The 24,352-nt window shown below is 38.4% G+C and overlaps 11 protein-coding genes and 2 non-coding genes across 13 annotated transcripts; 7 read left to right on the top strand and 6 right to left on the bottom strand.

The window, feature by feature from the left end:
• The first annotated feature begins 650 nt into the window (after window positions 1–650).
• Window positions 651–755, top strand: tS(GCU)2. The gene is made up of 2 exons: window positions 651–687; window positions 711–755. It is a non-coding gene; the product is annotated as a tRNA-Ser (tRNA).
• A 491-nt stretch (window positions 756–1,246) lies between these two features.
• On the top strand, window positions 1,247–1,355 carry tP(UGG)7. The gene is made up of 2 exons: window positions 1,247–1,282; window positions 1,320–1,355. It is a non-coding gene; the product is annotated as a tRNA-Pro (tRNA).
• Window positions 1,356–1,723: 368 nt separating this feature from the next.
• HSP60 (chaperone ATPase HSP60) lies at window positions 1,724–3,430 on the bottom strand (the record flags this gene model as incomplete). Its single annotated transcript, XM_448482.1, has 1 exon — window positions 1,724–3,430. The coding sequence occupies one exon, from the start codon at window positions 3,428–3,430 to the stop codon at window positions 1,724–1,726; it is 1,707 nt and encodes a 568-aa protein (XP_448482.1).
• A 1,505-nt stretch (window positions 3,431–4,935) lies between these two features.
• LCB5 (sphinganine kinase LCB5) lies at window positions 4,936–7,320 on the top strand (the record flags this gene model as incomplete). The annotated part of the gene is made up of 1 exon (XM_448483.1): window positions 4,936–7,320. One exon carries the CDS (start codon window positions 4,936–4,938, stop codon window positions 7,318–7,320), a length of 2,385 nt encoding a protein of 794 aa, XP_448483.1.
• A 592-nt stretch (window positions 7,321–7,912) lies between these two features.
• Window positions 7,913–8,572, bottom strand: YPT6 (Rab family GTPase YPT6; the record flags this gene model as incomplete). Its single annotated transcript, XM_448484.1, has 1 exon — window positions 7,913–8,572. One exon carries the CDS (start codon window positions 8,570–8,572, stop codon window positions 7,913–7,915), a length of 660 nt encoding a protein of 219 aa, XP_448484.1.
• Window positions 8,573–9,330: 758 nt separating this feature from the next.
• Window positions 9,331–9,525, bottom strand: TMA7 (Tma7p; the record flags this gene model as incomplete). Its single annotated transcript, XM_002999533.1, has 1 exon — window positions 9,331–9,525. One exon carries the CDS (start codon window positions 9,523–9,525, stop codon window positions 9,331–9,333), a length of 195 nt encoding a protein of 64 aa, XP_002999579.1.
• Window positions 9,526–10,621: 1,096 nt separating this feature from the next.
• Window positions 10,622–13,018, top strand: RED1 (Red1p; the record flags this gene model as incomplete). Its single annotated transcript, XM_448485.1, has 1 exon — window positions 10,622–13,018. One exon carries the CDS (start codon window positions 10,622–10,624, stop codon window positions 13,016–13,018), a length of 2,397 nt encoding a protein of 798 aa, XP_448485.1.
• A 386-nt stretch (window positions 13,019–13,404) lies between these two features.
• Window positions 13,405–13,608, top strand: RPS28B (40S ribosomal protein eS28; the record flags this gene model as incomplete). Its single annotated transcript, XM_448486.1, has 1 exon — window positions 13,405–13,608. The coding sequence occupies one exon, from the start codon at window positions 13,405–13,407 to the stop codon at window positions 13,606–13,608; it is 204 nt and encodes a 67-aa protein (XP_448486.1).
• A 787-nt stretch (window positions 13,609–14,395) lies between these two features.
• GVI51_K05929 (uncharacterized protein) lies at window positions 14,396–15,340 on the bottom strand (the record flags this gene model as incomplete). The annotated part of the gene is made up of 1 exon (XM_448487.1): window positions 14,396–15,340. The coding sequence occupies one exon, from the start codon at window positions 15,338–15,340 to the stop codon at window positions 14,396–14,398; it is 945 nt and encodes a 314-aa protein (XP_448487.1).
• A 363-nt stretch (window positions 15,341–15,703) lies between these two features.
• BOP2 (Bop2p) lies at window positions 15,704–17,401 on the bottom strand (the record flags this gene model as incomplete). Its single annotated transcript, XM_448488.1, has 1 exon — window positions 15,704–17,401. The coding sequence occupies one exon, from the start codon at window positions 17,399–17,401 to the stop codon at window positions 15,704–15,706; it is 1,698 nt and encodes a 565-aa protein (XP_448488.1).
• A 1,199-nt stretch (window positions 17,402–18,600) lies between these two features.
• On the top strand, window positions 18,601–19,557 carry ECM11 (Ecm11p; the record flags this gene model as incomplete). The annotated part of the gene is made up of 1 exon (XM_448489.1): window positions 18,601–19,557. The coding sequence occupies one exon, from the start codon at window positions 18,601–18,603 to the stop codon at window positions 19,555–19,557; it is 957 nt and encodes a 318-aa protein (XP_448489.1).
• Window positions 19,558–19,810: 253 nt separating this feature from the next.
• Window positions 19,811–20,616, bottom strand: RPS17B (40S ribosomal protein eS17; the record flags this gene model as incomplete). Its single annotated transcript, XM_448490.1, has 2 exons — window positions 19,811–20,218; window positions 20,614–20,616. The coding sequence occupies 2 exons, from the start codon at window positions 20,614–20,616 to the stop codon at window positions 19,811–19,813; spliced, it is 411 nt and encodes a 136-aa protein (XP_448490.1).
• Window positions 20,617–22,804: 2,188 nt separating this feature from the next.
• On the top strand, window positions 22,805–24,142 carry ADA2 (chromatin-binding transcription regulator ADA2; the record flags this gene model as incomplete). Its single annotated transcript, XM_448492.1, has 1 exon — window positions 22,805–24,142. The coding sequence occupies one exon, from the start codon at window positions 22,805–22,807 to the stop codon at window positions 24,140–24,142; it is 1,338 nt and encodes a 445-aa protein (XP_448492.1).
• Between the last annotated feature and the right edge of the window lie 210 nt (window positions 24,143–24,352).

Here is a 24,352-nt window from a genome sequence, read left to right on the forward strand (position 1 = left end):
GCAGTCAAAAGACCAAAAGTAGAGCTTTTATATTAGCCTTGATATTTACAGTTTTATTCATCTTTTAAATATGATGAGCAAATATAATTTGCTTTAAATTGTTCAAAACTGTTATCAGTACTTTAATGTGATAAATTAGCTCATTTTTCATTGTTTATTCCGAAGGATCAATGTGGCCGTGGTTGCTGAAGTAAGATAATAACTCAAAGTATCAATTTGGCTACCAAAATATCAAATTAAATGGTTGAAAAAAAAAATGTGCAAAATCTACAATTTAAAAGAAAAGAAGTTTTATACAGTTCCAATTTATATACCAGTGCTAACTTAAACAACACATATACGGTAAAATGTCTACTGAAAAACATTGTAATTTAGGAAGAACTCAATTTTCTTTTATTTTCTCTTTTTATAATGCCATCTTAATTTCTGGCATTTTTTTTAAGTTGTGATTATCTTGCTAACACTGAAAAATATATGTATCATCCATTGTCAAAACTTTAATTAAGGCTCAATTACATCTAGTCCTATAGCATCATATGGATTTTGTAAAGGATATGCAGGTCTTGTCCAATAATATTTTCGTACATAGTTAGAAAAAGGTTTTGTAGTATATTTATAATTTTCAAGCGTGCAACACCAATAACAATCGTGTCCCAGTGGCCGAGTGGTTAAGGCGATGCCCTGCTATTCATTCTTTACGAACAGCAATTAGGCATTGGGTTTTACCTGCGCAGGTTCGAATCCTGTCTGTGACGCTTTATTTTTTTAATTATACTTCAAATATATTTTTTTGAATCTTCTGTTTCCCATTTTTTGTTAATCACCTAGACTCATATATATTATAGTAATCACCAGGAAAACTGACTAGCAATAAATTTACATATAATCGGATTGGTCTAGGATTTATTAACTGGTACTCTGTCAAATATATATTATTGACTTGTTCTTCATCTACCACTCTTCTCTACTCTTTACTTGCTCCTTTATTACATTTCTCACAAACCACATTGAATACCCAATATTAAACTTTTACATATATCATGAAATAAAGCAATCTTTTCTAAATAGACTGAAAGGTTTTTGAATACATTATTTAAGGTCTGGTACACTTTTCAGTAGCATTCAGGTATAGAACAATACCTACAGTGAATCAATAAGATAGCATAAACGCATGTGATGAAACCGTATGGAATAACACCTACTTGACTACACTGTCGGCATTTTCTTTTCCTACAACAAGTTCTGAGGGCGTGTGGTCTAGTGGTATGATTCTCGCTTTGGGCGAACATGGATAACATCCGTGTGAACAATCACAAGCATGCGAGAGGCCCTGGGTTCAATTCCCAGCTCGCCCCAACTTTTTTTTGTATTTTGTCTTCAACTAAATGAAATAGTATTCATAATACTGTGTTTTTTTTATTATACATACATGCAAAACTAGCACAATAAGAATCCCTAGTAACAATTTCTTTTACCAACTATCAATTATAATTGAAACAACTAAGTCTTTTTATTACTGCGTATTTACAGGGCTATTTATTGACAATTGTTTTAACTTAGAAAAGCGATAATATTTAAAAATTAAGATATACAAGTTTTATTTTGAGTAGGTAAATCAGAGAAGCGCTTTGTTTGAGTACAAGCTATTTGGTCTTGAAGATTTTACCACTCTATGTAATGATTTGCTTCATTTTCACCAGCATGATTGCAAAAGTTAGACCTTTTACATCATACCTGGCATACCTGGCATACCACCACCTGGGGCACCAGCAGCTGGAGCTGGTTCAGGAGCGTCAACGATGGCAACTTCGGTAGTAGCCAACAAGGAAGCAACACCGGAAGCGTCGACCAGACCAGATCTAACGACCTTGAATGGGTCAATAATACCGGCAGCCAACATATCAGTGAATTCTCCCTTAGCGGAGTCGTAACCCTTAGCAAAATCTTCGCCAAATTCATCAACAAGCTTACCGACAATAACGGAGCCTTCTTCACCGGCGTTCTCAATAATTTGCTTAGCTGGTCTAGTAATGGCCTTTCTGATAATGTCAACTCCCAATTTTTGGTCGAAGTTCTCAGTCTTGACTTCGTCTAAAACTCTAGAGGCCTTAACCAAAGCAGTACCACCACCTGGTAAGATACCTTCTTCAACGGCAGCTCTGGTGGCATTCAAAGCGTCATCGTAACGGTCCTTCTTTTCACCGACTTCAACTTCAGAAGCACCACCAACCCTGATGACAGCAACACCACCGGATAACTTGGCAAGTCTTTCTTGTAGCTTCTCCTTCTCGTAAGAGTTAGTAGTGGTGACATCAATGGAGTTCTTGATCTGTTCAATTCTTTCTTGGATAGAGTCCTTGGAGCCGTTACCGTTTAGGATAACAGTGTCTTCCTTTGTGATAGTAATGGAGTCACAGGAACCTAGGTGTTCCATAGTGGCTTGTTCTGGCTTCAAGTCCAATTCTTCAGTAAAAACAGTACTGCCGGTCAAGATGGCGACATCACCTAGAATGTTCTTTCTGTTGTCACCGAAACCTGGAGCCTTAACGGCACAGACCTTGACTTGGCCTCTCAACTTGTTTAGGATACAAGCAGCTAGGGCTTCACCGTCGACATCTTCGGCGATGATCAATAGTGGTCTTCTACTTTGGTTAGATAGTTCCAAAGCTGGCAAGATGTCTTGGATGGAAGAGATCTTCTTTTCGCTCAACAACAACAATGGCTTTTCGAATTCTACCTTGCCGGACTTTGCGTCAGTGATGAAGTATGGGGAGATGAAACCACGGTCAAATCTCATACCTTCGGTGACTTCTAGTTCGTCTTCCAAAGTTCTGCCTTCTCTGATGGTGATAACACCTTCCTTGCCGACCTTTTCCATGGCGGAGGCAAGCAACTTACCGACGTGGGCGTCACCGTTAGCTGAGATGGTGGCCACCTGGGCGATTTCCTCAGAAGTGGTGATCTCCTTCTTGTTTTCAGTCAAGAATTGGATGACCTTCTCGACGGCGGCCTGGGAACCCCTTCTCAAATCCATAGGGTTGCAACCGGCAGCGACGTTCTTGACGGACTCGGTGAAGATGGCTCTACCCAAGACAGTGGCGGAGGTGGTACCGTCACCGGCGGCCTCGTTAGTCTTGGAGGCAACTTCTTGCAGAAGCTTAGCACCCATGTTCTCGAACTTGTCCTCCAAAGTAATGGATCTGGCCACGGTGACACCATCCTTGGTGATCTTTGGTGCTCCGAATGGCTGCTCGATCAGCACATTTCTACCCTTAGGCCCCAGCGTGGCAGAGACAGCATCGGCCAAAGTCTCGACACCACGAAGCAGAGCAGCTCTGCCTTCGACACCGAACTTCAACTCCTTGAAACTGGAGTACAAACGAGCGTTTCTCAAAGATCTAACCTGCGAACGTGCAACAGCTCTCAACATTTGTTTATATGGGAGGTGATTTATGTATGGTATGGTTTATCTTATGTCTCTATCCCTTAACAGCCACTCCACAGTAACAAGGTTGAAAGCTATAGAGTTATATACTTTGCGAATTTGTATTCCAGGAGCTTGCAAGCGTTAGAGAGAGCGCAGTAACGATTTCCCTGATTTTCTTCAAGTTTCCATGAACAAAACGGGCAGATTTCTCGAGTGCGTCAGCTGTTAGCTGTAAGTGCGCGATCAGGTACTTTACCCGGCTTATTGTTTTCCTTCCAGCACCAACACCGAAGTTCCGGGATTCAGCTTGCGGTAGTGAAGGATTTGGCATTAATCACGGTATGCAGGAGAATGTTACCCGGTGCGGGGGGGGACGAAGATTCAAATATTAGGGCATGTTAGACGTGTCGGAGTCACATGCCCACTGTGTCACTGTTTTCTTGTAGTCTTGCTGTGTGGTCTCAGGTCCAGGGTCTCCCAACTCTCTGCGTTATGTGTGTGTGCGTGTGTCGGTGTGTGTGTGTGTCGGTGTGTGTGTGTGTGTACATGTGAAAGGGTCCCTTCGCTCTCAGGGTGGGTGTGCAGAGGAGGCTCTTTGGTTTTTGTGGTGGCTGATCGGCACTGGGCAATGGGAGAGCTGAGGGAACTGAGGGAGCTGAGAGAGCTGAGGGAGCTGAGAGAGCTGAGTGTAAATTTCAAATGATTCCACGGGAACCACTGGACACGGGAGTTGTCGGTAAACGGGAGTTGTCGGAAGAGATTTTCAGAAGCAATCTGGTAATTGACGGGGGGGGGGGGGGCGCGGGGGGCATGATGGGACAGATGGGGAAACACAGTAACGGATCCGCGTGTGTTCCAAGGAAAAAGCAATGCAGAAGAGTGCACAAATCTTTATTATACTTTCTCTCTGTGTGTGTCTGTGTGTGTGTCTGTGCGTGCTTGGAACTCTTAGATAAGAACGCGTACGAAGCACCAACACCACAACTGTAGTAGACCAATTGCTTGCTGTAACATTACCTGCAATGTCTCTGTTTCACCATTGTCTCCAGGTCTCTCTGCACCTCTTTCTGTACCACTCAACACTTCAATCGCAAGCACGGCACTCTCTCACAAGTTGATGGAGTAACCGGCTGGTAGAGCATTTGATTGTACACGACTTTCTGAGGATCAGAGGTGGAATTAGCCTGAATTACCTAATTGGGCAATACTCATTGGACCCCCCAAGATTGATCATCTCTCCACTAATAGTGCTGCACAAAGGGAATTAGCGTAATAAGCAAAATGTAGTCGCACAGTTGCTGCACTTGTGTGTTCCATCTACACGGTCGATGCTATAAGGTGCCATTTTTCAATTCCTCCCCCATCACGCCAGAAGTATAAATAGTGGAAGGGTCCCCACTGCCACTAAAGAAACCCTTTTCTTAACCGGGATTTTGGGGGGAGAAAAAAAAAGACAACCACCGAACCATATAAAGGCTAAGGAATAAAAGGGATCTCAAACTCCCTAGATGATAGCTAAGAATAGAGTAGACGATGATGTGTATGTGACCATGAAGAGCAAGAAGAAGAGCAAGAATAGCGGGCGGTCTCAGTCCGTTCCGATTTCCAAGAACAAGCGGATGATCTCGAGGGGTCAATTAGTGGAGGACGGGGTGCGCATAGTCGGGGTGACTAGTCTCAACACTTTCCAGAACAAGGCACCCGCCAATATGCGCAGCACCACCACGAACGTGTACAGACCGAGCACGATGATGTTCAGCAATGACTCCTCGTATAGCATGGGTGTGGGTGGCAGACAGTACGGCGACGAGTCCAAGGAAGGCCCTAGACTGAGCATAGAGAGCAGGATAAGCTCAACAGATAGCTTTATAAGTGCGAACAGCTACGTGAGAAGGTCGAACTCGAGTGTCTTTGAGACTGCCTCCTTGGTGAGTTGCGTCACTTGTTTAAGCGACTCGAGCTACTCAACCAGTAGCGGAAGCTCTTCACTGAGCTTAGCGTCGTCTGCTACAGGTAACTCGCAGAAAATGAGACATCGCAAGAAGAACCACAGCGGCAACGACGACACTAACAACAAATTGGACACTTTCTTACCTATAAACACCGTGATACCTTACGCAAGAATTATCAATGCCAAGATATTTACCACTACACCACAAAATCAGAACCAAGAACCAAGAACCTCGAACGATTTCACAAACCAGTCCATACTTTCCCGTGATGATGTGTCCTCACAGGCGTCTAAATTTATCTCTGTACCTGATGATAGGCCCAGAAGAAAAAGTTTTAAGAGAAAACCTTCCAACGCTAGAATAACATCAATGACCAGCATAGACGGTGACACCGATAATAACCCGTTCAGCACCCAGCCATCATCAACATCAGCATCAGCATCAAGAACAACTACAAATAACGACAATAACGACAACGTGGATCTAAAGAACCCATTCAATACTAATGACGACGACAATGTTAATAATTCAAAAGTTTCAGTAAAAGAGTCAGAAATACTCTACGAAGGCAGTCAAGATGAAATGGAAAACATAAAAAGCTTACATTTAATAGAGATAACTTTTGCCAAACCTAGAAGACAAGACGTGGTACCTAAGAAAATTGTGATTGCCATCGAAACCACTGAGCTACTAAGAGGTCCATCTGAGATTGTAGATGCCATCATGGATAGAAGTTATAAAGGCACAAAACAATCCAGATCTATCCTAGCCATTATTAACCCATTTGGTGGTAAAGGTAAAGCTAAAAAACTGTTTATGACAAAGGCCAAACCTTTGCTGAGCGCCAGTAGAAGTACTGTTGAGATCAAGTACACAAAGTATCCTCAGGAAGCCATCGATATCGCCAGAGAAATGGATATATCTAAATATGACACCATTGTATGTGCCTCAGGTGATGGTATTCCCTATGAAGTCATTAACGGTCTTTATAGAAGGCCTGATAGAGTTGAAGCTTTCAACAAACTGGCTATCACACAACTACCTTGTGGATCAGGTAACGCCATGAGTGTCTCTTGCCATTGGACAAACAATCCGTCTTATGCTGCATTATGCCTTCTTAAATCAGTAGAAGCTAGAATCGACTTGATGTGTTGTTCTCAACCATCTTACGCTGATGAATATCCTAAATTATCATTTCTAAGTCAGACTTATGGTGTGATTGCAGAATCCGATATCAACACAGAATTTATTAGATGGATGGGTCCAGCCAGATTTGAACTTGGTGTCGCGTTCAATGTCTTGCAGAGAAAGAAGTACCCGTGTGACCTTTACGTCAAGTACGCTGCGAAGTCAAAAAATGACCTAAAAGTACACTATCTAGAACATAAGAATCAAGGCTCTCTTACATTTGAAGGGGACCTAAACGAGGAATCTCCAGAGACTGAGGACACTAAACAGATATCAAAGTCTAATGAAAATGAAATCTCAAATGAAATCACTGAGGACAGTTTCAAATTGAAGTACCCTCTAAAGGACGGCGTTCCAGATGACTGGGAGAGGCTTGATCCATCTATCTCGAATAATATTGGTATCTTTTACACGGGTAAAATGCCTTATATTGCAGCTGATACCAAATTCTTTCCAGCTGCATTGCCATCTGATGGTACCATTGATATGGTTGTCACAGATGCCAGAACTTCCGTTACAAGAATGGCGCCTATCCTTCTAGCTTTGGATAAAGGATCCCATGTCTTACAACCAGAAGTTATTCACTCCAAAATCTTAGCATATAAATTGATCCCAAAACTAAATCACGGACTATTTTCAGTTGATGGTGAAAAATTCCCATTGGAACCTTTACAAGTTGAAGTCCTACCAAGACTTTGTAAGACCTTACTAAGAAATGGTAGTTATGTGGATACTGAATTCGATACTATGTAATAGAAAAATACCGAGCTAGTCAGAATTGTGCTCATTTTCTATAACTACAGTCTAAAAAACATTCTTTGCATTTTATGAAACCTTTCTAAAACTGGTTTGCTTTCTTTTCTTACAAGCGTTTCATATCTCTATTTAACGATCTCTACAATTATATTATCCTCTATAAGTTAATTACTTATTTATAGCTTATAATATCAAGGAATTTCACCTTACCTATTAAATTACGTCTTCCTGACGTGTGTTGTAAACTACTCCCCTTAGCGTTGTGTAAACGCATAAATGTTTTTATTATCTAAATATAGACATTTACATGTAATAATTTTTGCGGGTAAAATTTTAATTCTTCAAAATTTTATACTTTTACAATATTAAATGCAATATTATATAATTATGCTGTACTTTATAAAGCATCGTAAAGCTTTGCTATTATCTCAAGTTTCATTATCAGTGTATCATGCAAATACCCATTCTCTTTTCCTATCCAATGTTGAATAAAATCGTGTTTCTCTAACAATTAGTTGAGTTGTCTTCCAAAAACCAGATCTAGTCATATTATTATTTTCAGCACCAAATAGTTTCGCGATACAAGAGATTAACATTGACAACCACTTTGTGATTGATCTTCATCAGTAGTAGAAATGTCAATAACACCAGCTTTATTGGAATTCCTGTTTCCTGCTGCTCCGCCAGTGTTTTCTAGCGGATTTGCATCTGAATCTTGGAATTCTGGTAAAGACTTGGCAATTTTCTTGAATAAGTTCTTGACGTTATAACCAACTTTAGTACTGGTTTGCATAAATATTTTTGCTCCCAGGTCCTGGGCCTTCTTTTCACCTTCCTCAGCAGTGACTTGTCTTTCATCTGCCAAATCACTTTTATTACCAACAACACATAATATTACATTCTCTGCACCTCTTTCATTCTTAACATCTTCAATCCATTTATCAATGAATTCAAACGATTTCCTCTTAGTAATGTCATATACTACAATTGCCACTCTTGAGTCTCTAATATAGGAAGGGATTAATGATCTGAATCTTTCCTGACCTGCAGTATCCCATAATTGCAAACGGATAGTCTTGTCATCGAGGTACATGGTCTTCGACAAGAAATCTATACCAATCGTCGCCTGGTAATTATCATCGAATGTATCATACATGAATCTAGTGATCAACGATGTCTTACCAACACCTTGCTCACCAAGAAACACAATTTTATACTTCGTTAACAGTTTATCTTGTCTACCTGACATTATTCTCTATTCTCTGGAATTTATCTTATGCGAATATGCTATATCTCTGGAAAATTGTCTAAAAACCCTCCTTAAAAACAAAAAATAAACCTGAGTAATCGTAAATGTTCAAATCACCAACTATATGTGATGCGATTGCAGATCAAAAATGGTGAAGACCGCTGGTTGTATATTGATGAATTGTATAGTCGAAATAAAGGTCCTCTTCGTCAGTTTTGTGAGTCGAAAAAATATGATACTGCTCAAATAAAAAAGAAGTAACTAATATAGAGTAAAAATCACAGCTCTCAACGATTTGAATTTGCTACTGTATAATTAGAAGCCCTATTTTGGTCAATGTATTCACCAACACATGCTTGTATATCATGCACTCTTATTGATTTTTTTTTTCAAAATTATTGAGGGGGGGTACTTGGTGTTTAAGCTGCACACATCGTGTATAAGTATTTTGATTAAGTAATTATAATATGTAACAAGTCCCAATTATGTATAAAATACACGCTGATTTAGAGGTGATTACACTTGAGTAGTAACCAGGTGCTCATTTGGTAACATTGACACGATACAGAACTACGCATTAATTTCATCCTTTAAATAGGTTGGAATCAAACGTAAGCATAAATTATATTGAGAAATGATTCATTTAACTGATATACGCTATACCCTATACAGTGGCCACATAGTGTGGCATACTATAGAAGTGATATACTGAAAAAAATGGCACACATATAGATAAGTGCAATATGAGAACCTCATATCTATTTCTTACCGGATTTCTTGATACCACCACCGACTAATGGCTTACCAGACTTGACGTTGGCCATCATAGCCTTCTTAGCAGCAGCATCGGCCTTTTGCTTCTCCTTGAAAGCTTGATCCTCTGGGTCCAAGTCTTGCTGTTGCTTCTTCTTTTGCTTCAAAGGCTTAGCCTTACCACCTTGACGACCAGACATTTCCTGTTTCTAACTTGTACCTATTGGCAGAGTGTACTGAACATAGAGCATAAAAAGAGAGTTCAGCCAGGATTCACAAGCAGTTTTAAAGTTATCACAGTAAATCGCAGCAGTCTCACTCCCCGCCCAGCGGCTACGGAATAGCCTTCCTCCATGCAAACCTTAGCGAGGACAAAATTGCGACCCAGCTCGTTGAGTTGATTGTGCTCATCTCATCTGCCTGCAAAGAAAAAAAAGAGAGACAGAGAAGCCCAAATACCGTTTTACAGAACAATAATGGTTTTTCGTTCTTCTTTACGCGGTATCCTCTGTGAATTTGCAAAATCTTGGGAAAACATATATTTGAGACAAAGTTCATCTTAAGCTAGTCTCTGCACTTTCTTCTAAGAGACTGAAAAATTTCAAGATCTCGCTACTCCCACGATCTTCCTCTTACACCACAAATGCACTCATAGCGACGTACTTAAGTATAAAGCTCTATTTGCCAACGACAATATCAAATCACTAGTCACGTACTAATTGGGCGGCTAGAGCTTCTCTCCTTTTCAGCCTTGGACATTTTTGTTGTTCTCTCTGTGCTGCGGATTCTAAGTTCTTTGTCTTTCTTTTCTTTTTTTTTTTTAAATTAAGATAATCGCTGCCAACCAGAACTTCCTAACAGGGAAATTAAGGGAGAGGAAGGAAGGAGTGTGTGAATTTAGCAAATTGATGAAATTGAAGTTGCCGGCTTTCTCTAGAAGAGCCAGCACAACAAGTATCCAGATCTCATTTTCGGTGTTGCATAAACCATAGAAACTAGTGCAGTACAGCTGGTTCTGATTGCCCACTGTTAGCCGCCCAGAGTCGAACTGATCAGCTCTGCCTTAGCCCCTTTCTTGGCAAGAAAGCCTATATAATAGTACGAACATTACGAATAATTGAAATGATGCTTTCCTTCTCGTCCAATTCAAAAAAGGAAAGACCGCCTTCACCAAATAACAGTACTGCCAGGTTGGAGAAGCAACGATATTACATTAGGAGGCTCATCAGTATCCGGTACCCAATATATAGTCTACAAAAAAGAGGAAATAAATAATTTAGTTGAAGGCTATCAAAAATGGATGCACAAAGTATACTAGCAAGGTATTTTGATGTGAAGGTGGTGGACGGCTTTTATTACATTCAGATACAATTTAGCGATACAGAGTTTTTAGAGAGGACAATACAAAATGCAATAGCAAATTTAACACACAAGGATATTGAGGTATTATTCCGATTTATGCTCAAAGAACCACTTCGTTCTAAAAAAATATGGCTCCTAATATCCATAATGTTTATTGAGCTGAGTCACGCAAAATTACAATACAAAGATATATGGATTCACTTACTGAGAATTCAACTGACTTTTAATCTTGAAGAAACTGAGGTCCCAGAGAGTAATGATGTTATAATAAATACTCTCATCGACAGGGGTACTAAGAAAGACATAACTTTTAAAAACTGGAAATATTTTTTTATTCTATTGAAAACTTTGGCATACATTTATACATCTCCGAGTGATGATATCCAACAACTGATCATTTCTAAATTTGACTATGTTAAAGATTTTTTAACATCCAATGAAATAAAAGATTTAAATTTGTTAATAATGTTGATTTCTTTCCTTTCGCTAGCAAATGGCAATGCTGAACATCAAGAATACCCAATATTAAGGTGGAAAAAGCAGAATATTGATAAAATATTCAGTAATTATAAAATTATGGAGTTCATACTAGATAACTTCAAGGAAAAATTAGTTAATTTTGTGAGGATTAAAAAACTCTTCGCAGTATATGAAAGTCAGAATTGTCAAACAAAGAAAATTGTAGGATTATCAAACTCAGGTAGTAAACGGTTTTGCTATTCACAGTTCATTCATGGAAATTTATATTTGTGGACTGGAACAAATACTTTCATTCATCTTCGAAAAAAAAATATCTTTTTAAAGAAATCTAATAATTGCTTGATTGAGATAGGCTTTCCCAGAGATATCACACCTTTCACTCAAATGGCTCTTAACGAGTTCGAAAAAAGTCATATACCGATGAAATATTTGAAAAAATTGGAGCTAGAATTCAACTCAGAACATGAATGTAGAATTTTTCTTGAGCCAATGGATAACTATTTTAGAATTAGTGAAGCAAAGGATTACTTACTATTAAATTTTACTGAATCAGACACGAGCTCCCAAATTGATAACATATCTCATTCCGAGCTTGAATTCAAAGAAAAATCTGTACCAATTCAGCTAAAAGAATCAAATACAGATAAGAATAATAATGGCCATTTTAACATGCAAGACAACTCTTATCGAAATACACAGCTTCAAACTCCCGAAAGATCAGATCTCAAGAGGAACGATAAAAACGACAACGATTCCATACAAAATAATAAAGCGCATTCTAATGGAGAACAATATCCAAGTTCAGAGTACGGGATATTGTTGAAACCACAGCCCGCACTTTGTTCCTCTCCATTATCTGATCTGAACAAGAAAAGATTACAAAGAAGTCTATCAAAATCGAGCAAGAATCTTAAGCTAGTAATGGAACAGCAATTTAATACAACACTAAATCAATCAATAGAGGTTATGAAAGAAAATATTATTATTCCTTCTTCGGTTGCTTATCAAGATCACCTGATTGACAAAGATTTGGGCCGTCACCGTTTAATCGAAGGTGGGCGCTTAACTAGTCAGTTTGTGGGACACAAACCAAACAATATACCCAAAGTTACTTCTGTATCCAAAACAAAACCTAAATCAGTCAAAACTGCAGATATAAATGTGTTGAATACAATTTTTGGATCTGCTAGTTGTACTGTTAGAAGTTATAAAGTAGGAAGATCAAAAGGGAAGAATGTCAAACCAACAACACGGAGTATCAATAAAGGTAAGAAGATGATCGCAAATAATAATTCTGAAAATATCCATTCAAATAAAACTGTCAAAGAAAAAAGTAATCTTGTTGCAAACCTCGTTCCGGTAGAGACAAGTACTTCTCAAAATAGGTCAAAGGAAATAATTTCTCATATTAACAGTAAAGTACCCAATCAAGAAGTATCTGGCATTGAGGATCACACAATATCCTTAAACAACTCAGGTACACTCTGTGATATTAATACCAGTAAGGATGCCAATTTATCCTTATCAAAATCTATAAGCAAAGGAGCGTTTTCAAAATCAATACAAGACCAACTTGCCAACTCCATTAACGCAATTGCCAATCAGATGATCTCGCGCATATCAATAATCAATGAATTGTTAAACAAGAAGATTATGCAGGAACTTTCGGAAAAATATGAAGTACTGTTTTCAGAATTGCATAAAAGTTTTAAAGGGGATGTTGAGCGAATGGTTGAATTTGTAGGCGATTTAAATAAAATGTCAGATTTAACAGAGGAGGAAGTGATAGCTGAAATAAGAAAACGAAATATAATCAACTCTAATATAACTGTAGAGACTCGACGGGAATAACCTATGAAGGTTACTTTTTATTAAGTTCTCATTAACATTACAACCTTAAACTCTTATAAAAGTTAGAAATACGCCAATCAAAGTATACCTGTATTGAAAGTTTTATCATGTGAATTGTAGTACTATTACACGAAAATTTTATGAATCCACGCAACTTTTTTTTTTGGCAATTTTTTCAAAATTTCGCCGGGCCTACCGTCGCCCACCTCATCAACTTTTTTTTTTTTTCACTTCTGGTTTGGACAACTTCTAGCAACGTTGGCATATTTCTGTATGTTAACAATTGCATTGGTATATAATAAACAGTTTTCATATTAATTAACTTTATATTTTTTATTCTTTTATTTAAAAAGCACACCAACTCCATTAACTCCAACACAGTCAATATGGATAACAAAACCCCAGTTACTTTAGCTAGAGTCATCAAGGTCTTAGGTAGAACCGGTTCTCGTGGTGGTGTTACCCAAGTCCGTGTTGAATTCTTGGAAGACACTTCTCGTACTATTGTCAGAAACGTCAAGGGTCCAGTTAGAGAAAATGACATCTTGGTCCTAATGGAATCTGAACGTGAAGCTCGTCGTTTGCGTTAAGATAGCAAAATATATGTGTCGTTGTGTCAGCATTGGAGGTCTTCAGTTATTATGGACAGCATACCTACTGGTGGCAAAGCACGTTTTTTTCTATACCAAACAATATTGAGATTTATACACTAGTATTTCCCCATAATTTTAATAAAAAATTAACATTTTAAGATTGCTTTTGATTGGTGTGCGGTTAAAATGGCAAATGAATATGATTGGCTTTATCTATTTTAGAATTACTAAGTGAGGTCTAGGCGGGTCTTACAGGAAAAAGGAATGATTTTACGGATTGTGGATTGCTGTGATGATACATGAATTACTATTTTCATTCAATATTGAATTGAATACAAATTCATTTCCATAAATAGTACTACAAGAAGACTGAATCTTTCCTTCCAGTTAATCTAGTGAATTCAAAGCGCCATATTTGAAACATGCCTGATATCCAGCACCAAATTTTTTTTGTATGTAAAGTTATGTATGTATATACACTTTGGCGGTTCAGTGGTTACGCGGCTACTTTTGGCACAATTTGTCCGTTAGGTCCAGTTGATAAACACCCATACATTATTCAAGAAATGTATGGGTGTATATAAAAGGCACCTCAGTCTTTTGTGACTGTAGAATACGTATTAAATAATATCACGTGTAAACAAAGTTGTGATTCTCAATATGAAATCACTGGAAGATTAAATATTTTGTATGCATTAAGATCAAAAGTTTTTACAATATTAGTGGTAGCTATCTACCGATAGACACCATTCAGTACGTCTTAGAGGATTATTGGTGACGTCGGCTATTTTTTTGTAGGGCTAACCACAATCTTACCAAACTTCTTCTTCTTTCTTTTCGGAGATTCAGAAATAGCCGCTTCCTCGTAATTGCTATCTAAAATTCGTGACTCCATCTTAATGGAGTCTTCTTTTCTCACTCTCTTTGCGGGTATCTTATCAGTTTGTGAGGATAGTTCATTAATATCCTCACTTCTTAAGATTTCTATGGGGGTGACACTATTGGTACGCCAAGACATATCGTCAGAGTCGAATTCACTAAATTCTCCTGGTAGCTCGTCACTCTTACTTGATCTTGTGCTTATCATTCCCGAAAGTTTTGCTTGTCTACCAAGTAATTTCTCCCTGATAATAAATAACTTGGCCAGGTCTCTTCCATAGATCTGGTTAGATTCCTTGGCTTCGGCTATTCGGTTTAACTCAATTAGGCAGTTATTAAGATTTTTAGTATTGCTTTCAGAATCAATTAAGCTGCAAACTCTACTCCAATACCATAGTGTCTCGGATAAGAAATGTGAAAGCTCTAACAATATCAGTAACCCTTGTTCATCTGTCAAACGAACAAACCCTAGATTTATAGTCGCTTTTATAGTTGCATCCAATTTAATCGTGATCTTCATATCAGATTTATGTAAGCTCATCTCACACTTCGAATCTTTGTAATTGTTTTTAGTATAACAATTGAGGTTATTCAAAAATTCTATAACTATTTTGATGAGGTTATCAGATGACTGAAGATCAAAACCTTGGCTCTTCAGTTGTTTACGAGCACTATCAAGTTTCACAGCGTAAGTCTTCAGAGATTTTTTGAGAGTTGAGCTTTGCGGTACCAGTAATGCCTCTGTCATATGAATAGTTATTTTCAGCAACTTGGTCCCATCTCGATCTATATCTTGCTTCAGTAAATTATATCTTCCATCAATCTCCCCAACCTTCCATGCGTTAACCATGGTCACTGTATGAGCATTCGGTACTCTGCATTATAATAATAGATACTCAACATCTAAAATTTGTTAATTCTTGATTTTTGGTTGCCGTTTCTGCATTATAACCGGTCCCCTTATTTACAAGCTCTGATTTTTTTTTTCAAATGAAAATAGGAAGATGCGCACAAGAGAATTAGACTTTTTATAAAAATTAACAAAATGATCTTAAAAACTTCGAAACTCCGAGAAATTACAATGTTGCTAACGAATGAATTATCGATTTTATGTGATTAAACATTATGAAGGGGAGGAGGGTGCATAAGATATAACTGGAAAATTAAAAATTAAAAATAACAAGTAAAATCAAAATGAAAGTAGGATGATAAACTAAACAACAATAAATTTCTGCTTTTCATCCACAAATGTTGGGAAACTATTCTTTAAATTTAAATTTGGTAGAACTTCCTTTAAATTCTGAATGTTAAAGATATAGTTGGTAGAATCTTCGGAAACAAAACCTAAAAACTCACAACTAGGCAGCTCATTCCATGAAGTAAATGCAATCGGATTCATATCTGTTATCTGGGAAGGATTTTCGGCAAATGTCACATTACTATAGGCTGTATTATGTGCTTTGTTATACCTATTGCTAGTAGTTAACATTCTTCTTCTTGTAACTTCAAGATTTGCAGTATAACCATGTGCAGGTTTCCTTTCACTTTCCAGGCTAAATGAATCATTACGATGTGATATAACAGGTCTTGATGTAATCCTTGGTTTATTTGAAAGCACTAGCTTCTTCAAATTGGGAAAATAAAGCCCTTGAATTTCTATCGTTGATGATTTTTCAAATCTGAGTAATTTCAGCTCCAATTCTTCCAGTGATTCACACCTTACACACATGATTGGTGTGGTGTATTGCTCGACCTTAGAAAAAACATTTGAACTGATCTCGGTTGGAACCCAGTTAATAATCTTGGTTTTTTTAACTCCTTCTGGGATTAGATTAACCCTGAAATAAGATACACCATCCTGTGTGTCACTCATCGCACAATCATGCAATAACTTTAAATTTTCTCTTAATGAAACCACAAGTCTTTCTGGCGAACCAGCAGTTGCAATTTCATCAAATTTGAATCTATGACCTGTAAATTTCCTTATATTTGGCAACTTCCAATTCGCCAATGAATGGATCTTGAACATTTGTACAACGTTTATCTTATTTTCTTTGCATTTCTTCAAGATCAAAGATGATACATCTATGAAATTGCATGTTTCAATTTGTTCACATCCATTTGTCTTAAAGAATTGTAGATTTACCACATTTGGCATATAGAATTTGAAATTGGCCAGAAAGTTTTTCACCAGTTTGGATTTACTCCTTTGATAACCTTTATATTTTGTTAGGATGTTATAGAAAAAAGTATCCAAAGTCATATAGTTAACTTGTAAAGTAGTGACTAGTGGTAGCATAACTTTCGAAATATCGAATGTGTCTGAATGTGCTGACTCTATAGTCTCTAGAAACTCATAACTTAAGATACCGAACATGTTCTTATCACAGACCAGTTTGTTAGATATGCTGTCAAAGATAATTGACTCGAAGTTGAATAGTTTCGACGAAGCAATCTCAGATAGCACAGATTTGATAACTGAATAGAATTTTGCGACATCGTAAGCCTTATCTGTGGAGGCTAGTGGAAATAAGAGATGTAATGCCATACTGTGCTCCTCCGAGCAACGATGCAGCAGCTCCTCAAGATCTATTTTCACCGTTTCAATATCCCAGTTGTCAAGGTCAACAGCCACAATCAGATTCTCGTGGTTCAGTTCTTTCTCGTTGTCTTGGTACCCACTCAACAAGTTTAGTATACGTGTGCTGGGGTCGTCCACATACGACAGCAGGTGAAACCTGGACCTGATCTGTGAGTACAGTGTCGTATCCCTGGGAACTGCATCCATTATACTGAAACAGTCCAAAATAGCTAGACTGTCACCATACTCGTCCAGCCCAAGCCGATCCAGGATAAGATCCAGAACTTCCAGCGGAAGCGTCTCTAACATGCTCTTCTCAAACCCTTTCATTTTATGTACTATGTTTCCTGATGCCCTTTTTGAGTCTTAGAACTGTGCAGTGCAATGTACGTTTTACTGTCCTGTACGCCAAGGAAGAGAAAAGAAATCGATCTCAATCTAGTATCTTCCTTATATACCCCTGACAATAGCCGCCCAATTTTCCAGGATCTAGGGTCATCGCCCCGGCCTTACAAGATCCGATTTTCTTCTGTAAGAGCCGTACTCCCTTTTGGCCCCCTCAATCGGCCCTGTGATTCCCCGTACTGCCTCAACCACTATTAGCACGGACGGCAAAAAAGCAGGGTCTGTAGAATATGCGTGATGATCTCTGTGGCTTTCGCCTCCCTCCCCACCAGCGTCTTCTTTGGGGGGGGGGGGGAAGGGCAGTGGCTTCCTTGTAGCGCAGCTTAAACTCCACCCCCCCACGGCGGATGGGTAGGAGGAAGGAGATGACTCAAACCTTTACCCGGCTCCTTCTGCAGATTTTGGAATGAGGTTGTGCGTTAGTCTCTGTGCGATCATGGTGGGGCTGTTACACTCGGGACTGGAAAGTGTTTGGGAGAGAAATTACAGTTCCGCGAGCAGAAAAACAGAAAAACATTATAAGTGGAACATCCGTACATCCTTTCCCAGATGAGCTGCTTCTCCAGGGATTGTTAGCGGTGGAAAGGATGTGCCATCTTTCTATGAGTTCCGTGTTTCCGTGTTTCCGTGTCTCCGTGTCTCCGCTTGCTCCTGTACACCTGCCCTATTGCTATTCTTAGCACCGTCAAACAGTGTCTGGTGCGGGTATTTCTGTTGGAATCTGTGAGCTTTTGTGTCAAAATGCTAAAAATGGTTCGAGGCGAAACTCCATACACATACACACACACTTTGTGATTTTGCCGGATCTCATAAGCAAGGGGATCTCGGGGCAGGAATCCCGAATACGAAGCAAGTCACTGTGCCTAGTTTGCATGGAGTTGGCGGGAAGGGCAGTGTTCAGTGAAAGAAAGCAAGGGGTCAATGGAGAACGCCTGCCCTGTACTAGCCTGGACTGACACAGGTAAGCCCGCCTTTTATGTCTTGTATTACCAGTAATTGCATCTGAAGGAACTACCGCGTAAATCGAAAAAAACTTAGCTAGTCGAATCTCAATCAATTTACGTACGTAGTTATATAAATTTTGTCTTTTGAGTATCGTAATATCATGCACTTTTTAGCCGCTCATGTGTAACTGCACCAAAATAGATAAAACACAAGCATTGGAAAATTTATGGAGTTGGTGTGTAATAAATTACATATCTAGTGCTGCTTGTGTATTGGTATCTGTCTCCAGTATGTTTATCAAATCAGAAGCTGGCGCTATTGAGAATAATGACAAGAAGCGCTACAAGGTCAATAAAGAGAAACACGACACCCATAGAAAGAAAAAGGACAAGTCTATTCTTGAGAGTTTTCTCTTGGTACCAGGGCAATTAGATGGCGCTAGTGATCCTGCAAAGTTTGTTCCCGGATTGGGTCTGAAGACGCCTATCAAAGACGAAGGAAACATCAGCTTACCTTCAATCAATTTACCGCCAAGCGAGATGAGAAGCAGGTGGAGGTCTTCGGGCTCGCTGTTTGGTCCACAAGAAGTTGACAATAATCTACTCCCTAAAGTAAATAAATCACCTGGTGTAAAGACTCCTACATCTACGAAACAAAGACCGCATTCTACTCAACCAGAGGAAACAAAGCCAGCCGACACCCTAGTTACGCCTACATCACCATTAGTAGAAGAACGACAAAATAATGCTGACTCGTTAAAACCAGCGGAAGATCCAGGGCCTTTCAAGAAGCAAACTAGATTGCTGTATGAAGTACAAAACGATATGACTATTGATGATGACAACATGACAGAGATATTTCCTGGCCTAGAGAAAGAAGAAGAAAAAACGTATTGTAGACAGTCCTCTTTATGGTCATTGGATCAATGGATTGAAGAAGGTGAAAATATCTTACGCGCTCATCAAGAAATATTTATTAAGATTATCAAAAAAAGAATTGAACTGAGCTATAATTTTAATTCTCTTATTACTGTTTTAATCGATAGAGCTGAGGCTCTTTGCAAGCATGGTAATGTAATAGATTCCAAACTAGAAAAAGTGAAAAAACTTGGTAACGAAATATTAAATATTTTATGAAATAAAGCTTCACTTAGTACATATGTGGACTTTGTCTCACTGCCTAAATATTCCATTATTGCAATCTGGTAAATTGCTGGTACAGCATCAATAAAATACTTATATGAAATATGTGATATATTATTAATAATTCCCGTAATCAAAAGGTTACATGTGATTTTTATATGATATTGTGATGGAGATAAAACGAATTAAAAAAGAAATACATAGAAAAAGGCTTTAGTAAATATTCAACAGCTGAATATTAAAAACCTTAGTTTCTCTTTCTGAAACGTCTGTCTCTTTGAGCAGAGATGTTGATGACAGATAGTGGCAACTTCAAACCCAAAGACTTGACCAAGTCAGCAGTTTGGTTGTCAACGTTCAAGACACCCTTAGAGTGAGACAAGTCCAAAGCAGAGACATCTGGGACGTATTGGTCCTTTCTTTCTCTTTCTTCTTCTTGCAACTTGAAAGAGATACCTCTAACTGGACCCTTTTGGATTCTTCTCATCAAGTGAGTAGTGTAACCAGCGATCTTGTTTCTCAATCTCTTGGATTGGATAGTAGCGATTTCGTCACACAATCTCTTGTTGGTTTGGAAATCCATGGTCAACTTTGGATAGTAACGTTCGATCAAAGCCTTGGAGGCACGCTTGACGGTCTTGGTTCTAACTCTACCCTGTAATAATAAGGTATTTATCCTTTCATGTCATAAATATTCGACACTCCTCGGCGACCATTATGCTTCTTTTAGTTTCCGCCTGTAATGCTTTGCAATCATACTGGCATACATTTAAACCATAATGGGCGTCCTACTAAATGTGGAAAATTATTGTAAAGATGATAAATAATTAGGTTAGTAAAGATTGTTCTCTTTAGATTTTGGATAAGTGCTTGTGATACTAATGTTTCTCCATTATTCTTTGAAATAGAACTCCAGGTCACCTTAACGCCTTTCCCCACTCTGATTTGAAATTTTTTATCATTTTGTAAATTTGTAGTTTTAGGTTGGCATCATCTCAATTAACAGTACAGTATTAGATTCATTTTGCTATTTGTCACCTCATTACTCACCATTTGGATATTTGAATTTTGTACTGTAGCATTGGCGGTCTTAATAGCCTTTGAGATTTCTATTTTATATCAATAAATTCTATCATCTACCAGAAAATTACGCCATATGTCTGTTTCTATTCTTTTCTAACTCGTTCATATTGGACCCCATCCATTAACTTTCTTGAATTATCGCCTATAAAGGACGTTGGAGAGATTATTCCTGGATGTTATTTTCAAAGCTGTTAAATATTTTCATATCTGATTGCAATCCTATCCATAATTTCACGTCCAGAATTCTATCAAGCTGAATGCTGTATTCACTGGACCTAATATAGGTTAAGTTATAATTAAACGTACCATTTTGAATCGCGGTGTCTATACTGTGGTTGTCTGTTCTATGAGAAGAAAAATGCAGAAGAAATATATATATTACTGATAAATACACACAAGTGTACTTACTTTGCTCATTATGGCATTTCGATATATTCATCAGCATTACAGCGCCAATGCTCAGAATTGAGAAACTGAGATTGAATTCCATATTGTTGGAAGTGAAAGATTCTGTGACAAGATTTCGGCAGTATTAGGCTGCCATGAGCAAATGAAAGCTAGAAAGGGATAGTGTAAGCCCACCTAAGCTAGGCTCAATCTAGTTCCGTGTAGATAGTGTAGCCCTTCTGCCAGGGACGGCCACTCTCCTTGCCCAACAAACTCGGTGTATTCTTGCAACGTACCTATTCCAATTACTGTCCTGGCAGGTTTGGCAGGGCATCCATGTCCAGAAAGTTAGCAGGGTAACGGAGCAGTTCATATGGCGTGAGTACAATGCATTGATCACTGCACTAACTGGTATTGTCCCCCGCATTTTGGGAACCCCCCCCCCCAGTGTTCCCAGTGTTCCCAGCCCTCCTGCCTAGCATTCACAAGTTCTCTGCCCGGCTTTGGTATTGGTAGAGAGAGCCACGCTAGCCCCAAAAGGAAAACAAACAAAAGAAACAAATTCTGTCTGCTACCAAAGAAGACAATCTTCAAAACATGTTTGGGTGCACCCAGACACCTTAACTCTGACAGTCACAACACTTAACATTAGAAAATGGAACCTCGTGTTCACTTTATATACGGTATACACGTGTACATCGTATTACTGTACTTCGTGTGTGTTTTTGTACGTCACTCAGGTGATCCTTTCGTACACATATATAGTTACCCCGCCAATGTTTTTTGTAAGAGAATCAGGGCTAAACACTTGCATAAATACACCTTATATGTTTCTTTCAAAGGTGGTTACAATATTAAATAGGTTAACCGAAGGTGGTGAGAGAAGAATAGATCATAGCATAGACACGCATCCTCTCTCTGTCTCTTTCCCTATCTACCATCAACCACTGTCCACAGAAACACCTGCATAAACCTTCATTATATCTTTTCTAAGTTTCGGTGTGGGTCGGTGGCTATTCAAATATCACTATATACTACACATACAGTGTCGTACAGCTTGGTCTAGTAGGCCACTAAACAGATGGGCTAGAAGAGCAAGACGAGAAGTGAAAATGACAAAAAAAAATCGCAAAAATGCGGGAACTTTTCACAAGCCGAGAGAGAACGACGGCGAAACAATAAACAATTTGACTCTCTCTCTAACTATTGTTCCACCGGTCTGTTTTGATCTCTACTTGTTGGTGGTTGGGTATCCGCATATCTTTTTTAAAGGGTAGATTGTAGTGTTTATTTACTTATTAGCCGCTGAACTTTGTTGTCTCAGCTCTTACAGTGTTCAATAATTCCTTTATCTTGAAGGAGGAAGGAAATCAATCTTAGCCGGAAGTGAGGGATAAAATAGAATTGAGCTGTTAGAAAGGCAAACAAATTTACATACTATAATTCAATTGGATCTGCACTCAATTTATATCAGCTGTTGTTATTCCAGGCAAATAAATACGTTGCGTTTATCACAATTCTGTTCGTTTCCTTTACTATTTCATTGGATAAATTTTTCACTGCCTTTCGTTAAGCTTATACCGTTTTTTTTTACGCGAAATTGTTAGAGCTTTCCCTTTTGGAGCCACTGAAATTATACTGTTGTTGATCAATTATTAAGTTTTCGGTGTATTATAAATCATTCATTTGAGTTGAATACAGGAGTGGGAAAAAAGAAAGAAAATTCGAAATCAGCTGGTGAAATTTCAATCACGTACATCAAAATAAGGATATGTCAAATAAATTTCATTGTGACGTGTGCTCATCGGACTGTACGCACCGTGTTAGAATATCATGTGCTGTTTGTCCCGAGTATGACTTGTGTGTGCCTTGTTTCTCCCAAGGTCTATACAACGGTAACCACAGGCCTTTTCATGATTATAGAATAATAGAAACGAACTCATACCCTATATTATGCCCAGATTGGGGTGCTGATGAAGAACTTGCATTGATAAAAGGTGCCCAATCATTAGGTCTGGGTAATTGGCATGATATTGCCGAGCATATAGGAAGTCGAGAGAAAGATGAAGTGAGAGACCATTACATCGAGTACTACATCAACAGTCCATTTTACCCGATCCCTGATATCACAAAAGATATACAGGTCCCACAGGAAGAATTCCTGAATGAAAGAAAGACGAGAATAGAGAAATTTAGAGATAGGCCATTAGAGCCTCCGAAGAAGCCAATGGCCTCCGTGCCGTCTTGTCATGAGGTGCAAGGTTTCATGCCTGGTAGACTGGAATTTGAGACAGAGTTCGAGAACGAAGCAGAGGGACCTGTTAAGGACATGGTCTTTGAACCAGATGATCAACCTTTGGATCTGGAGTTGAAATTTGCCATTTTAGATATATATAGTTCGAGATTGACAGTTCGTGCTGAAAAGAAAAGACTGTTGTTTGAGAATAAGTTGATGGAATATAGGAAACTACAAAACATTGATAAAAAGAGGAGCAAGGAGGCAAAGGATCTATATAACAAGATCAAGGCATTTGCAAGAGTGATGACAGCACAAGATTTTGAAGAGTTCAGTAAAGATATTCTAGAAGAACTGCAATGCAGAACTAGAATACATCAACTACAGGAATGGAGAAGTAAAGGCTTAACCACGCTTGAAGCGGGATTAAAATATGAAAGGGACAAACAAAGTAGAATATCGACTTTGGAAAGACTAGGTAATTATGGCGATGCGTCATTGGGTAATTTGGGGTCAAGTCAGGCAGGTACACCGGGTGTTGCTGGAACAAGGTATAGATCTACCCCTGGACACAGATCAAACACTGATTATTCCCAAAATGGTACTGATTCCAATGGTAAAAAGAAAGGCATTACTATTAGTGACATACAGCACGCATCTGATTACGGTTTGCTATCACCCGAAGAACAACAACTATGTATCCAACTGAAGATACTTCCAAAACCATACCTAGCAATAAAGGAAGTGATGTTCAGAGAACTATTGAAAACGGGAGGTTCGATGCCCAAAAAGAACTGCAGAGACTTACTCAATATTGATCCAGTTAAGGCAAATAGAATATACGACTTCTTTCAACTACAGCATTGGATATGATATGTTGGTTAGCTTAAGGTCATGGTTTACATAACCAATGGATGAAATTTAGATGAAAATCGATAAGATAATGAGATATTGCGTATCCTACAATGACTTCATTATGTAGACAATGTCTACTAGCATTAGGTCTTGCATAGACACTTAAGTATATATATAAATATAGTAAGTACCAAAATGCGTTGTATTATTTATGACTTGAATTTATTT

The sequence above is a fragment of the Nakaseomyces glabratus genome, chromosome K (genome assembly GCF_010111755.1).
Source record: "Nakaseomyces glabratus chromosome K, complete sequence".
NCBI classification, from domain to species: domain Eukaryota; kingdom Fungi; phylum Ascomycota; class Saccharomycetes; order Saccharomycetales; family Saccharomycetaceae; genus Nakaseomyces; species Nakaseomyces glabratus.